At 35.5% G+C, this 13,833-nt stretch overlaps 1 protein-coding gene across 1 annotated transcript in view; it reads left to right on the top strand.

The window, feature by feature from the left end:
- The window catches only part of LRRK2 (leucine rich repeat kinase 2), a 187,507-nt gene that overhangs the window by 166,912 nt on the left and 6,762 nt on the right, over nt 1-13,833 (top strand). The window contains exons 44-49 of the mRNA XM_007943152.2: nt 1,951-2,145; nt 3,199-3,392; nt 4,325-4,397; nt 5,419-5,603; nt 9,331-9,483; nt 10,767-10,975. Of these exons, the coding sequence (XP_007941343.1) occupies nt 1,951-2,145; nt 3,199-3,392; nt 4,325-4,397; nt 5,419-5,603; nt 9,331-9,483; nt 10,767-10,975 (1,009 nt within the window). The remainder of the gene's footprint in view (nt 1-1,950; nt 2,146-3,198; nt 3,393-4,324; nt 4,398-5,418; nt 5,604-9,330; nt 9,484-10,766; nt 10,976-13,833) is intronic.

The following is a 13,833-nucleotide window of genomic DNA, read 5'->3' as shown; positions in this document are numbered from 1 at the left end:
GAAAACCCAAGAAGTTATATTTGAATTGTGCTGTTGGTGAAGAATATTGAAAATACCATGGACTGCTAGCTGTTGTTGTTGTTGTTATGTGCCCTCAACTCTGACCCGACTTATAGCGACCCCTCCTTGGGTTTCCGATGAACAAATCTGTCTTGGAAGAAGCACAGCCAGAATATTCCTTAGAACCAAGAATGGCTAGACTTTGTCTCTTGTACTTTGGTCATGTTGTCAGAAGAGACCAGTCCTTGGAGAAGGATATCGTGCTTGGTAAAGTAGAAGGTCAGTAAAAAAGGAGAAGATCCACAACAAGATGGAATGCTACAGCGCCTCAACAGTGACATCAAGCAAAGCGATAATTGTGAGGACGGCTCAGGGCTGGGAGACGTCTCATTCGGTTGTATGTAGGGTTGCTGTGAGTCGGAATAGACTTGACAGGACTTAACAACAACAAGTCACAAAAGCCAACTATATCTCCATTGACTTTATCAAACATTCAATTATATCATTATGTTGGTTAGTTGACCTACTTGTTCTGTAGTTTAAGTTACCATCAGTGTTAATTATACTTTAGTTTTTATTTTATCAGTTATTTTATCACAGTGATATTTCCCATATCTTCATAGTTTTTCTTTTTCCTCTTTTCATTTTCAATTATACGTGTATTTTATAGAATACATTATATTGACTTTTTTTGTTGTAATTGACAGCATTGAAAACACTGCACATACCTATTTTATCTTGAAAATTCAGTGTGTAGTAGGCAAGGTATGTAAAAACCTTTAACAGATGAGGCACTGAGAAAATAAGCACTTTCTTGGTGTCTTATATGTGGCAGGCAAATGACTGTATCATGACTGTTGTATTCCAGTTATGGTTGTTCTGCACTCTCCTTTTCTTTAGTGTTTGTATGAAAACAAACAAATAGAATCTAGAGGTGATTTTCTAAATTTTGTTACCAGAGACTGAAATTTCCTTTCCTTTCAAATGGTAGAAGCTCCACACTACTGTTGGGCCAAATGTTTATCTTCCGTTTGATGTGGCTCCGTTTGAGGGGCTTTAATGAACGCCCCTCCTTGGGTTTCCAAGTCTGGTTGCATAGTGCCTAAGGCATTTGACTGCTAACCAGAAGGCTGGCAGTTCAAACTCACCAGCCACTCCACGGAAGGAATATTGGGCAATCTACTTCTGTAGTGATACTGCCTTGGAAACCCAAGGAGCGGTCGCTATGAGTTGGATCGGACTCCACTGCAGTGGTTGCATTTTTTGTATCTCTATGGAAGTAGATTGCCCAATCTTCCTTTTGAGGAGTGGCTGGTGAGTTTGAGCTGCCAGCCTTCCTGTTAGCAGGCAAATGCCTTAGGCACTACGCCATCAGAGCTCCTTCTTAATGAACTGTGCTGAGCTATGCAGTACAGAATTGAATGAACAATATCTTTGATTATTCTAAATTTCTGTTCAGTTGATATTTTAGGGATTTTTTTTTTCTTTTTCACTAAAAGTACCATATATACAAAAGAATATATATAATGCACAGCTGAAAAAAATTATTTTGAAGTGTAATTTTACTTATGTTGTTGCTGTTGTTATTTGCCGTCAAGTCGACCTCGACTCATAGCGACCCCTCCTTGGGTTTCCTAGGCAGTATCACTACAGAAGTAGGATTGCCCAACCTTCCTTCCGAGGAGTGGCTGGTGGGTTTGAACCGCCAGCCTTTTGGTTAGCAGTCAAGTGCCTTAGGCACTATGCTACCAGAGCTCCTTATAGTTTGGGTTATTAGTCTTAACGATGTCTTATGGACCAAAGTTTAATTAACAAATTAGGGTTTTCTTGATATTTTACACTTAGTTTTACGTTATGAACAATAATCTGATTTTTTTTTTTTTTTGAAAAGTAATGTGTTAAATTGATGTGTGCTATTGTGTTTTTTTTTTTTTTTTTAAACTATTTCAGGTCTTTGACAGTTTGAATTCAGCAGAGTTAGTCTGCCTGATGAGATATATTTTAATACCAAAAAACTTTATTGTTGAATGCATGGTTGCTACAAATCATAACAGCAAGAATGCAAGGATCTGGCTGGGCTGTGGACCCACTGACAGAGGGCAGCTCTCGTATCTTGACTTGAATACTGAAGTACACACTTCTGAGGTAAATCTCAATATTCTTCAAATAGGAAATGTTTTCAAAAAGCCTTCTTTGTGGGTTATTTTAAAGCATACATGATTTTCAAAAATTATTCAGGAAGGACTTCTTATATTTAAAATTTATGCTTTAAAGCATATTCTAAAACTTTCTCAGACTTAAATAAGAACTAATATTTCAGTATTACTAAATTAGCATCCTGTTAGAGTAAGAATATTCATTTGACATTAAATAATCTGTGCTTAGTTTTGAAATCAAGTATATATATGTCTTAGGACAGATTTCTTGGAAGTAGAGCCTGAAGCAGAGATTCTCATGTAAGTGATTTAAGGAGAGAGAAACTTCTAAGGAAGTGAAGGACACAGGGGAGGACTTGAGCAGGAGCTCAGCAAAAATGTGATTTCTGAGGAGGTCAAGGCTTAGCTTTTGCCCACATGGAGCTCTGAAAAGTCAGAGGCATCAGGAACTAGCCTTTTGTTCCTACATATTAGTCATTCTTTGGTTACAGTCTGCCCAGCAATGAGGGTGGGGTCTTTGAAATTCCTAAACTCATATGGGCCTTGGGCTACTCTCTAGTGAAGGGTGCAGCTCTGAGCTGTTAGTAATCAACACTAAGAGCAAAGGGGGTTGGGTGCATCTTACTGATAGAGAAGATCTGGTTGGGGCTCTTACAACAGGCTCCTATATGGTGGATCATAACATTGTATTGACGAATATAAGATAAAGTCTATACTTACAGAATAATCTAATACTTTAACTATTGCTTTGTTGTGCTTAAACATTACTTTAAAGGTTGAACAATCCTCTCATTTATTTGATGGAATGAAAATTAATACAGAGAAATACTTTTGAATTTTTATATTTAGTCTCACATGCATTCTAGGTAGGTAAAAGTTATTAGTTAATCATTTATTGCTGAAAATGAAGTAAAATTAGCATGTTTTTAAAAATTAAAAGTAAGAAAATAGAGTTAATTATAAGGAGTATTTTCATTGTATCTATGTTCTAGTCACTGACGCTAGACTCAAAACATTTAGAGTGTGTTTTGTTTTTTAACAGGAAGTTACTGATAGTAGAATTTTGTGCTTGGCCTTGGTGTACCTTCCTGCTGAAAAGGAAAGCTGGATTGTGTCTGGAATGCAGTCTGGCACTCTCCTGGTCATCAATACCGAAGATGGGAGAAAGAGACATACACTTGAAAAGATGACTGATTCTGTTACTTGTTTGTATTGCAATTCCTTTTCCAAGCAAAGGTACAGAGATGAATTTGATCCTTGGGGGAAAAGTAAATACCATTTGTTGTTGTTGTTGTTATGAGCCATCAAGTCAACCTGACTCATGGTGACCCCTCCTTGAGTTTCCGAGGCATATACGGAAGTAGATTGCCCAATCTTCCTTCCAAGGAGTGGCTGGTGGCTTTGAACCACCAGCCTTCTGGTTAGCAGTCAAGTGCCTTAGGCACTATGCTACCAGAGTTCCTAAATACCATTTAGATAACTTAATTATATGCTACATTGTTATTATGCCAGCAAAGATTGCTCATTTTTAACATATTTCTACTGGTTTGCATATATCAGAGGGAATTATGGGAGGTCAGAAAGATGTTTGTTGTTTTTTTGTAGACAGATCTGGCTAAGGCAGAATTATAAAAAACAGGTCAATCATTTGCTTAGGCCCTTCAGCCCTATCCTTGTATCATCTCAGCCATGGCTGTATCTCTTTACCTGTCAACTTACCTTTGTAGGACTTCTTTGAAAATGATTTCTCATTCACTTTCTTTGAATATATACATGTTAATAGCCTAATGTGTGACAGGCTTAAATGTATCAGTTAACTAAATACCAACTTGGGAAAAATTCAATAAACTAATTCATATGTTGATAGTTGAAAATGACAAACATTTTTGATTGTAGAGATGTTATTCTAAAGGAATTTATCTAAATGGCAGAATTTCAGACATGAGTAAGGGGTTATTTTTTCTATTATTTGGGAAAAGCTTTCCAGCAGTCATTAAAATTAGACCTAGTATGCTTCTTTTGGTTGTCAGTACTGGAAAAACATACTAGAAAAATGTTAAGCACACATTTTTGACAGTTTGAGATATAAACTCCACAGGCAATTTTGGATTTGAAATCTCTTGGATGTAAGTGTTCCCTTTGTAACAATTTAACATTTTTCCTTTAAGCAAACAAAAAAATTTTCTTTTGGTGGGAACCGCTGATGGCAATTTAGCAATCTTTGAAGATAAAGCAGTTAAGGTAAATACTGAATGCATTCTAAATCACAATTTATTTTACTTCTTTTGTTTCATGTATTTTTATCTACCTCCTATACAATTATAAGCTCCTTGAGAGCAAGGATCATAAATTCTGCTTTTTATCCCTTTATAAGATCTTGTATGCAACAGGTTCTCAGTTTGTACTTGCTGATTGCTGTACATTTTAACTGAATGAACTAAGGTCAAAAATGACAAATGAGATCTGATTTATAGTGGTAGGAATGGAAATAATTCAGTTTTTACACATATGAAATACATACTGAAAAACCAAACCCATGATTCTGACTCATGGTGACTGTCTGTGTTACAGAGTAGAACAGATCCACAGAGGGTTTTTTTTTTTTTTTTTTGAGGCTGTAATCTTTATAAAAGCAGATCTTCAGGTCTTTCTTACACAGCACTACTGGGTAGGTTTGAACTACCAAAGTTTAGGTTAGTATTCAAATGCTAAACATTTGTGCCTACCCAGGGACCTTTATGAAATACACAACTCCTTATAAATATGATGTGGCAAAGAAGAAGTAAATTTAAGTTTAAACCTGGCTTGCCACTAACTTTTTCTTTAGTCTGAAGTGAACAAATCACTTAACTTCTATGTTCATGAGATTCTCCTTTAGTCATTCAAGTATTTATCTCTTCACCTATTTATTCATTTGTGGCTTTGTCCATTCATTCAACATTGTCCCCATCCATATTGCTTGCTATCCAAAAGCTATTGTCTAATGAAAGAGAAGTAGAGTATAATCCCTAGGTTATTCTTTGTACCTTTTTTTTTTTGTGTGTGTGGAGAACTGAAGAGATTGATCATAGGATGATAATTTTGAATCCCTCTTGAATTGAATGCTATTTTATAGAACCTTTAAAAAAATTCCCAATTTTTATTTTAATATTTCTAATCACTTAAAATGGGAAAGTGATTTTTAAAAAGAGTCATTTTTACAGTGTTTAAGTTTGCATAGCTATTCATTTTGCTAAGAGTATGTTTTTTCTTTTTGGAAAAGTGTAAAGGAGTTGCTCCTTTGAAGATACTAAATATAGGAAATGTCAGCACTCCGCTGATGTGTTTGAGTGAATCCATGAATTCAGCTGAAAAAAATGTAATGTGGGGAGGATGTGGCACAAAGATTTTCTCATTTTCTAATGAGTTCAACATTCAAAAACTCATTGAGACGAGGACAAACCAGCTGTAAGTGATTTCTATCTATACAACTAATTTAACATTTTATCCATGTTTATTGTTTTAATCCGTCAATAATGCTGTTGATAAACCCTAATAAAGATCTTTTAAAATTAATAATTTATTTTTACATTATAAAAGGAAACATTCATTATAGAAAATTTCAGAAAGTAGAGGGAATTAAAAAATCACTCAGCATAACCACATTTAATATAAAATATGTAAACTCATTCTGACTCATAGTGACCCCCACTGGGTTTCCAAGGCAGTAAATCTTTATGGAAGCAGCTTGCACGGTCTTCCTTCTGTGGAGTGGCTGGGATTTGAACCACCAGCCTTCTGGTTAGCAGTTGAATGCCTTAGGCACTGTGGCACCAGAGCTCCATTTCTATCTTAGGAGAATTTATAAATATAAATTTTGAACAGTTTTATTTTCTTGGTATCAAATAAAACAGATGGAATTTGAAAGACAGTCACCTAAGTATTTTACTAAATCCGTAGATTTTATATATGCAGTTTTGGGTAATTTCTACCAAGTATTGACTGTAGGGAGAATAAAACTCTGTAATAAACTCTTCCATAGATTTGACAATTACACATCTGATTTATAAACAAGTTAGTAAATGTGAAGCCAGATTCAAGCGAGAATAAAATAAATATCTAGCCCCAACTTGTTGTTTCAAATTTTTAGTTGCACTATAACTCCATCGCTGCAATTATTTCTTATTTTATTCCTCATGAAGCAGTGTAGCATGGTGGCTCAGATTGTAAATCATAGTTCTAATCTTGGCTCTGCCATTTGTGGTCAAATCCTCATTCCCTTCTAACCTGGGGATTATTATAGATTCTATCTCAAAGACATGTTTGTAAGATTAAATAAAAAAACTAATATAAAGAGCTTAACATAATGCCCTGCATCTGATAAGCTCTCAATAAATGTTAGCTATTTTATGATTATTATTAGCTTTGAATCACAAATCCCTATCTCATCTACCTAGGTGCTCAAGTCTGAAATTTGTGAGTTATCCTTGATTCCTTTACCCTTTGTTTCCTTGTCCACTTGACTCTCCTCCTAAATGACTCTCAAATCCTTGTGCTTCTCATTGTTCTTACAGTTGTTACCATAGACCAGGCTGCAACCATTATCTATGGCCATACTAATCTACTTCCATAGTGATACCGCCTCGTAAACCCAAGGAGGGGTCTCTATGAGTCCGGTCCGACTCAACGGCACATAACAACAAAAACAACTATTTAGTTCTTAACCTCTGATTATGTGCCCTTCAATCCATTCTCTGTATTCTAGCCAGAGTGCCCCTTCTAAACTGCCAATCAATCTGGAGTCACTCTCCTGCTTAAAACCCTTCAGCAGCATACCATTGTCCTTTGCATAGGAACCAAATTCCTTAAAACAGCCTACCAGGCCCTTCACCATTGAGTCCTTGCTTACCTCTCTAGACTCATCTTTTGCAACCTTGTTGCCATGTGTGCCTCAATCATGCTGAAACTATGTCAGTTCTTTGCAAGCTATTGACTCCCTTTCACCCCAGCCTTCACATGTGGTTTTCAGTCTGCCTGGATGACTACTATGCTTCCTGTTTCATTTTAAATGTCCCTTCTCTTGCATGGGTGTTTCTGATCCCACCTCTGCAGTTGAGGTGCTTGGCTTTGAACTTCTATTGTATATATCACCGCATAATCTATCACACATTTATAAAATTCTGAGGATGGACTCCAGTGTCAGTATTTCTTTAAAGCTCTAAGATTATTCTAGTCAGGGTGAAAATCCACTGCAGTGTATTACACATTTTCATGGATGAGGACATTTTCCTCTCAGTCACAATTTATTTCCTAGCCTGGGGCCTAGAATGTGGTTAATATTTGGATGAACTCATTCTCTTATTGCATAATTTCTACTTTTCTCCAACCTAAATAAGCCTGAAATCTTTGAAGAGAGTCTCCAATTCTTTTATTTCACAGAGCCTGATATAGGATCATGTGAATCAATGAACACTCTACAATTCGACATTAGATTTGGAATTTAAATATTTTACTAGATAGAACATCTATAGATAACAGATTTTCAAAATTTTCACTTCCACAAAGAGGTTAGAGTTTCATAGATTCTTGGAAATGTTCTCTTCTAAACAAAGTGTTCCTTTTGACTTGATCTCTCTCTTTCCCTACTCAGATATTATATTTCTAATTAAATATTGATTCATCATTATTATTCTCCTTATCCTCGCCAACATACATGCCGTGACTACAAAGCATAATGAAATAGTGAAAAATCACTGCGTTTGGAATCAGAACACTTGTATTTTTGAGTTCTGGTTCTACAACATGTTAGTTTCATGGTCTTAAGAAAATTATTTAGCATTTATAAACATTTCTTTCTTTAATTCCCAAATTGAGATTAATAATAAATTATAATTTTTTAAACTAATGATCAAACTAGATAATATGAAAGAATTTTATGAATTATAAAACTCAATGCAAAACTCTATAAGAATTTGAACTATATTCTGTTAAATATACCAAATATCCAGGAAGGAAAGCAAAGTGGATTTCAGGCAACATTTTCTATTTCCATTTTCCCCTACGAGAATAGAGATTAAGAAAAACAATGCAGAATATCCCTACTTTAGGATATATTAAAAACAGTTATATCCCTGTGGTATTTTTGTGGCATCTATTTGATTTCATCGCAGTGTTTACTGTTTCCTATTAGTTCATTCTTCTTGTGAGTTTATTCTCCATTCACCCATGTTTCTGTCCATCCACTTGACAAATTTCCTAGTATATTATAGGGTACTTATGTCTTACGACTTTTTACTGGATTGTGGATATGTAGAAGATAAGAGAGGTCGCTGTCCTTAAAGGACTTTGCAGTTTAGTGTGAGGAACACACTAATACAATTTTATATAGTAATAAGGTTGCTAATCCTACAGCTACAGCAGTGGAGAAAAGGGTATAATTCTTATGTTTCAAAGAACTCCAGACTCTGACATTTAAGTTAAGCCTCAAAGGCTAACTAGGAGTTTGCCAGACAGATGGGGTCTATGGTAACCATTCTGTTTGCAAAATATGTAAAATGCCAGATGTCCTAGGTTGTAAGATAGACATTTAAAAACATTCATCTTTTTCCTTTATTTTCAGAGGAGGAAGATGACAATTTACTTTCTACTTATGTTTCAATGCGTATGTGGATATTTTTCTCATATCTTAACTGGCTTGTGTTTGGTGCAAAGATATCCCTTGCTTTAATATTTGAAGACATTGTTGACAAAATTTTTATCAACTTCTTATGTTTTATCACTGTGGGTATAAATGACTAATGCTTCATTTTCCAAGAATTCTTTAAAACAAGGATTTTATTGTAGTATCCTAAAGTTACAGGTATTTATGACATTTCTTTTAGAAATGAAGATACCTTACAGGTTTGGAAAATGTAAAATTCTATAGAGAACCAGAAAGAACTAAAATTAAAACCAAAGATAATTATTAGTTGTAATATTTAATTCATTAAGAGAAATCAGTATAAGTTGCAAACCTACAGTCAATTCAGAATAATTAAGGGGTAACATGAACTAATTGTCAGTTCTCTCACATGTGTATTTTTCAGAAATATGTTCATCTTTTGCATACATTAAGAACTAATATAAAGTTGTTTTACATGTTGAAATAGAAGAAAAATGAACAGTGGTGACTTTTTTTTTGTTTCCTTTGCCTTAGGTTTTCTTACGCAGCTTTCAGTGATTCCAACATCATAGCAGTGGTTGTCGACACGGTTCTCTATGTAGCTAAGAAAAATAGCCCTGTTGTGGAGGTGTGGGATAAGAAAACTGAAAAACTCTGTGAACTGATAGACTGTGTGCACTTTTTAAAGTAAATTCATAGTTCTTTATTTTATGTCTGTAAGAGATGTCTTTGTACTTCAGATTTCACAGAGGGGAAAATGTGGTTTAATCTTCCTTTCTAAAGGAATATTTAATAGAAATATTTAAAAATAGAGAAAATTTAAGATAAAAATTTCAATGTTGTTTTTTTGTTGTTATATGCCCTTGAGTCAGACCCAACTCATAGCGACCCCTTCTTGGGTTTCTGAGGCGGTATCACCACAGAAGTAGATTACCCAACCTTCCTTCCAAGAAGTGGCTGTTGGGTTTGAACCGCCAGCCTTCCGGTTAGCAGTCAAGTGCCTTAGGTACTACGCTACCAGAGCTCCCAAAAAATTTTCAATAGAAAATTTAAATTTATGTAATAAAAAATTAAAAAAATAGAAAATAGAAAAGTTCCATTTTGATTGCATATCTATATCCATGCTGCTCTGGTAGCATAGTGCCTAAGGCACTTGACTGTTAACCAGAACGCTGGCTGTTCAAACCCACCAGCCACACCTCGGAAGGACGGTTGGGCAATCTACTTCCGTAGTGATACGCCTCAGAAACCCAAGGAGGGGTCGCTATGAGTCCGGTTGACTTGATGGCTCATAACAACAACATAGATTGTTTTATACCTTGGGGAACATTTTAAGTTTCATATTATACCCATAAAATGATACTTCAAAGTTTGTTTTCCTAGACTTCTGTCCTAGTTTTTCTCTTGGTGATGAGGCGATTATGTTCAGAAGGGCCAGCCATTCTGCCTGGTAAAGGATCCCTTACCTCCCTGAGCTACCAAAATATTAGGATTCTTTTATTTCTAGATCCCTCATTTTGTCATAATTTGACTACTTGTTGACTTAGCAGATAAATTCAGTGGTTTGTCTTGATTTTTTTTTACATGTAAATGACTAATTTTATTTTCCTTTGAAACTAACCCTTTGTTGAAAGCCTTCGACACAATATTTTTCTTTATTTGGGGAAAATTTATTTTTATTGCATTACATGCATTTGTTCCTTATAAAGGTCATTTCCATCGTATTTATTTCAGCATTTCCTAAGGTTAAGGGGCTATTGTGTTACGTTTGATAATATGTGCTTTAGATAGAGCACCATGTGGCTATTGCATTTGGTATTTAACAAAATAAATTATTTATAATTTTAGTGACCTGTAATGTATACTCTAGTGTATCCATAAATTATAATTATATATGTATATATGTATAGACACATCTATTAGGTCTCTTAATTGTTGATAAAATTTTAACACATACTTTATGGTTTTAGGGAAGAAGTGGCAAAAGGAAACAAGGAATCAAAACACCAGATGTCTTATTCAGGGAGAGTGAAAACTCTCTGCCTCCAGAAGAACACTGCTCTCTGGATAGGAACTGGAGGAGGCCACATTTTACTTCTTGATCTTTCCACTCGTCGAATTATACGCATAATTCACAACTTCTGTGATTCTATTAGAGTCATGATGACAGCACAATTAGGCAAGTTTCTTCTTTGCATTATTTTAATTCTGGAAGACTACAAATCTATGTCTTCGTTTTGAATTTGTCTTCTTTTCACCTTCCGGCGTCATATCAAATCTCATAGAAGTTCAACATAATGAAAGATAAGATTGGATTACATTTTGAACAGGGTCATAAAAATATTGAGGGAGTAGATGTGCTCCTGCACCGCTGAGAGAAGCAGAGTACCGCAGCGGAGCACGGAATTTGGGTCTGGCTTGCTTGCTTGCTCTCGCTCTCGCTCCCTTTCTTTCTTACATAGCTAAAGCAAATATGAGAAATGCGTAGTGTTATTTGTTTTCCACTCTTTGAGAAAAGCAATTAAAGCAAATTTTTATTTTGATCATAGTATAAGCTTCCCACCCTTGTTAAAAAATTCTGTTTGGTATTTAATTCTGTACACAACTTTATATTCTTGAAGCATATATTTGCAGAACTCCATAATTTATAAATACTGATATTTTACTAAAAATTTTAAATATTTCTTGCTCCTACTTCTCTATTTCAATAGCACATTAAATAAAATTTCTACATAAACACATTTCAGTATTTCCTTTGATTTGTAATTATATAGATATAGATGTGTGTGCTATTGTTATTTTCTAATATACAATTATATATATAACATATATAATATATTTTTATATAATATATCATATATATATACATACATACATATATATAGGGTTGGTTCTGCAGAACTACAGTTTATGTAGCTTTAGTAAATAAGTAATAAAGTGTTTTCACTATGGTGAAGGAAAATATATCCTTTTATAAGAATATATTAAGTAGAGGCAGGAGGTTGTCCTACACCCTCACCCATTTTTTAATTTATGCATATCAACATTTCACAGAGGAAGCTAGAATTAGAAGTTTCTTAGGACTGTCACCTATCAGGGTCCAAATCCACATAAGCTGAGTAGTAGATCTGTAATGTGTTGTCTCTCTACTCCTATTCTACCACGGTTCTTACACCCTCTAACTTAATTTGTATATACATTGGGTCTCATGTGTTTCAGATGGTCATTCGTATCTGGAATGTACAGGGGGATCTTGATGTGTTACAAATGATTTTAAGATAAAGATATATTTAATTGTAGCTTCAAGGTCTTACATGATCTGGCTTCACTTCACGCTCCAATCTCCATTCTGTACCACATTCCTCCCAACTCCTTCCCAAATAGGTGGACTTTCAGTCCCTCTAGTCACTACTTCACCCTGCCTCAGAGTTTTACACATGCTGCTTCCTTCCTTCCTTTGTTAACTTAGTCGACATCATTGCCTTAGTTAATTCTTAGTCTTTTAAAAATGGTACCTCAAGTGTCAAATTCTCAGAGAAGCCAACACTGACTATGTCAGAGTTCTCACTTTTGGTTCTCATAATATCTCTATTAAATAGCAATGATTGTAGTCATGATTATTTTCATTAAGTTCAATCTCCTCATGAGAACATGAGTTTCATGTAGATAGTCTCCATTTTTGTGTTCACCCCTTTATTTCCAGGACCTAGCCTCAGGCCTAATACAAAGAAACCTTTTGATAAATACATTTTAAATAAATTAATGAGTGACTTAAAAGGAAAGTATGATTTTGTGACAGAGTATTACTATAGCGTCCTTTCAGCTCCCATCCAAATGCTTTACAATTGACCAGTGCTTACAGAACCCAAAGCACTTTCATACACCTTATCTCATTTAATACTATAACTTTGGAGACTCCTGTGTACACATTTAACCTATTTTATGTAAAGGTTAAGCTACTTTCTTTTCTTTTCTTTTACATTTATATTATTTATTTATTATTGTAATTTGGGTGAAAATTTACAGAGCAAATTCACTTTCTATACAGCATTTCATATACATTTTGTCTCATGACATTGACTACAATTTACCACAATGCAACATGTCCCCTCTCACTTCCTCCCCATAGTTACCTCTTCCCTGTGTCCATCCCTCCATGCACTCCTGCCCCCTGAGCTGTCCCCCGGCACATAAGCAGCCTTTCTTTCTCCCATGATTGTTCTTTCCAAGGAGTGTATATCCACCTCAGGTAATGTTCAACTCATATACCTGTCTCCTGCCTGGCCAAGAGCGACAGGTGTGGGTTCAACTCCAGACCTGAAGGGCAGCCAGGGGCCATAGTTTCAGTGGTTCCACCAGGCTCTATCAGACCAGCAAACCTGGTCCCCCCCCCCTTTTTTTTTTTCTCCAAATGATTTTGACTTTTGTTCCACATTGTTCCCCCTCTCCCTCCAGGGTCTCCTACATATAGATCTCATTTCAAGTGGTTGACAGTAGTAGCTGGGCACCATCTAGTTCTTCTGGTCTCATAGTCATATAGGCTGCTGATCAGATGGTATACCAGTCATTTGTTTCCATGAATTTTGTTTTTCTTCATTCTTTTTTTCTCTGGATGAGGAGAGACCCATTGTTGTATCTAGATGACAGCTTGCAAGCTTTTAAGATCCCAGTCGCTACTCACCAAAGTAGGAGGTGGAACAATGTTTTGTGTAGTATATTGTGCCAGTTGAGCTTGATATCCCCTGCAACTATGGTCCCGAGCCCACAGGTTCAACTACTCAGTCCCCCTTGGTAGCTGGCTTTGACCAAGCAATGACTACAGCCTTGCCCTTTGTCAGCTGTAATACACACCTGGGAATTCAGATCATACACATAAATTTATTAGGACCATTGTCTACCAACTCTATACATGTTCTTGGGTACACTCCCCACTTCATAGACATACCTAATAGTTCAGCCTGTCTACCCATCTATCCACCCATATACCCATGTTTGCCTTCACTGACAACACCATACTATATGTGCATAAGGGTTCAT

The sequence above is a fragment of the Orycteropus afer genome, unplaced genomic scaffold (assembly GCF_000298275.1).
Source record: "Orycteropus afer afer isolate SDZICR_OR568_19922 unplaced genomic scaffold, OryAfe1.0 scaffold00100, whole genome shotgun sequence".
NCBI classification, from domain to species: Eukaryota; Metazoa; Chordata; class Mammalia; order Tubulidentata; family Orycteropodidae; genus Orycteropus; species Orycteropus afer.
Note: the sequence above shows the minus strand (reverse complement) of the source record. Positions and strands in the feature narration are given on the sequence as shown.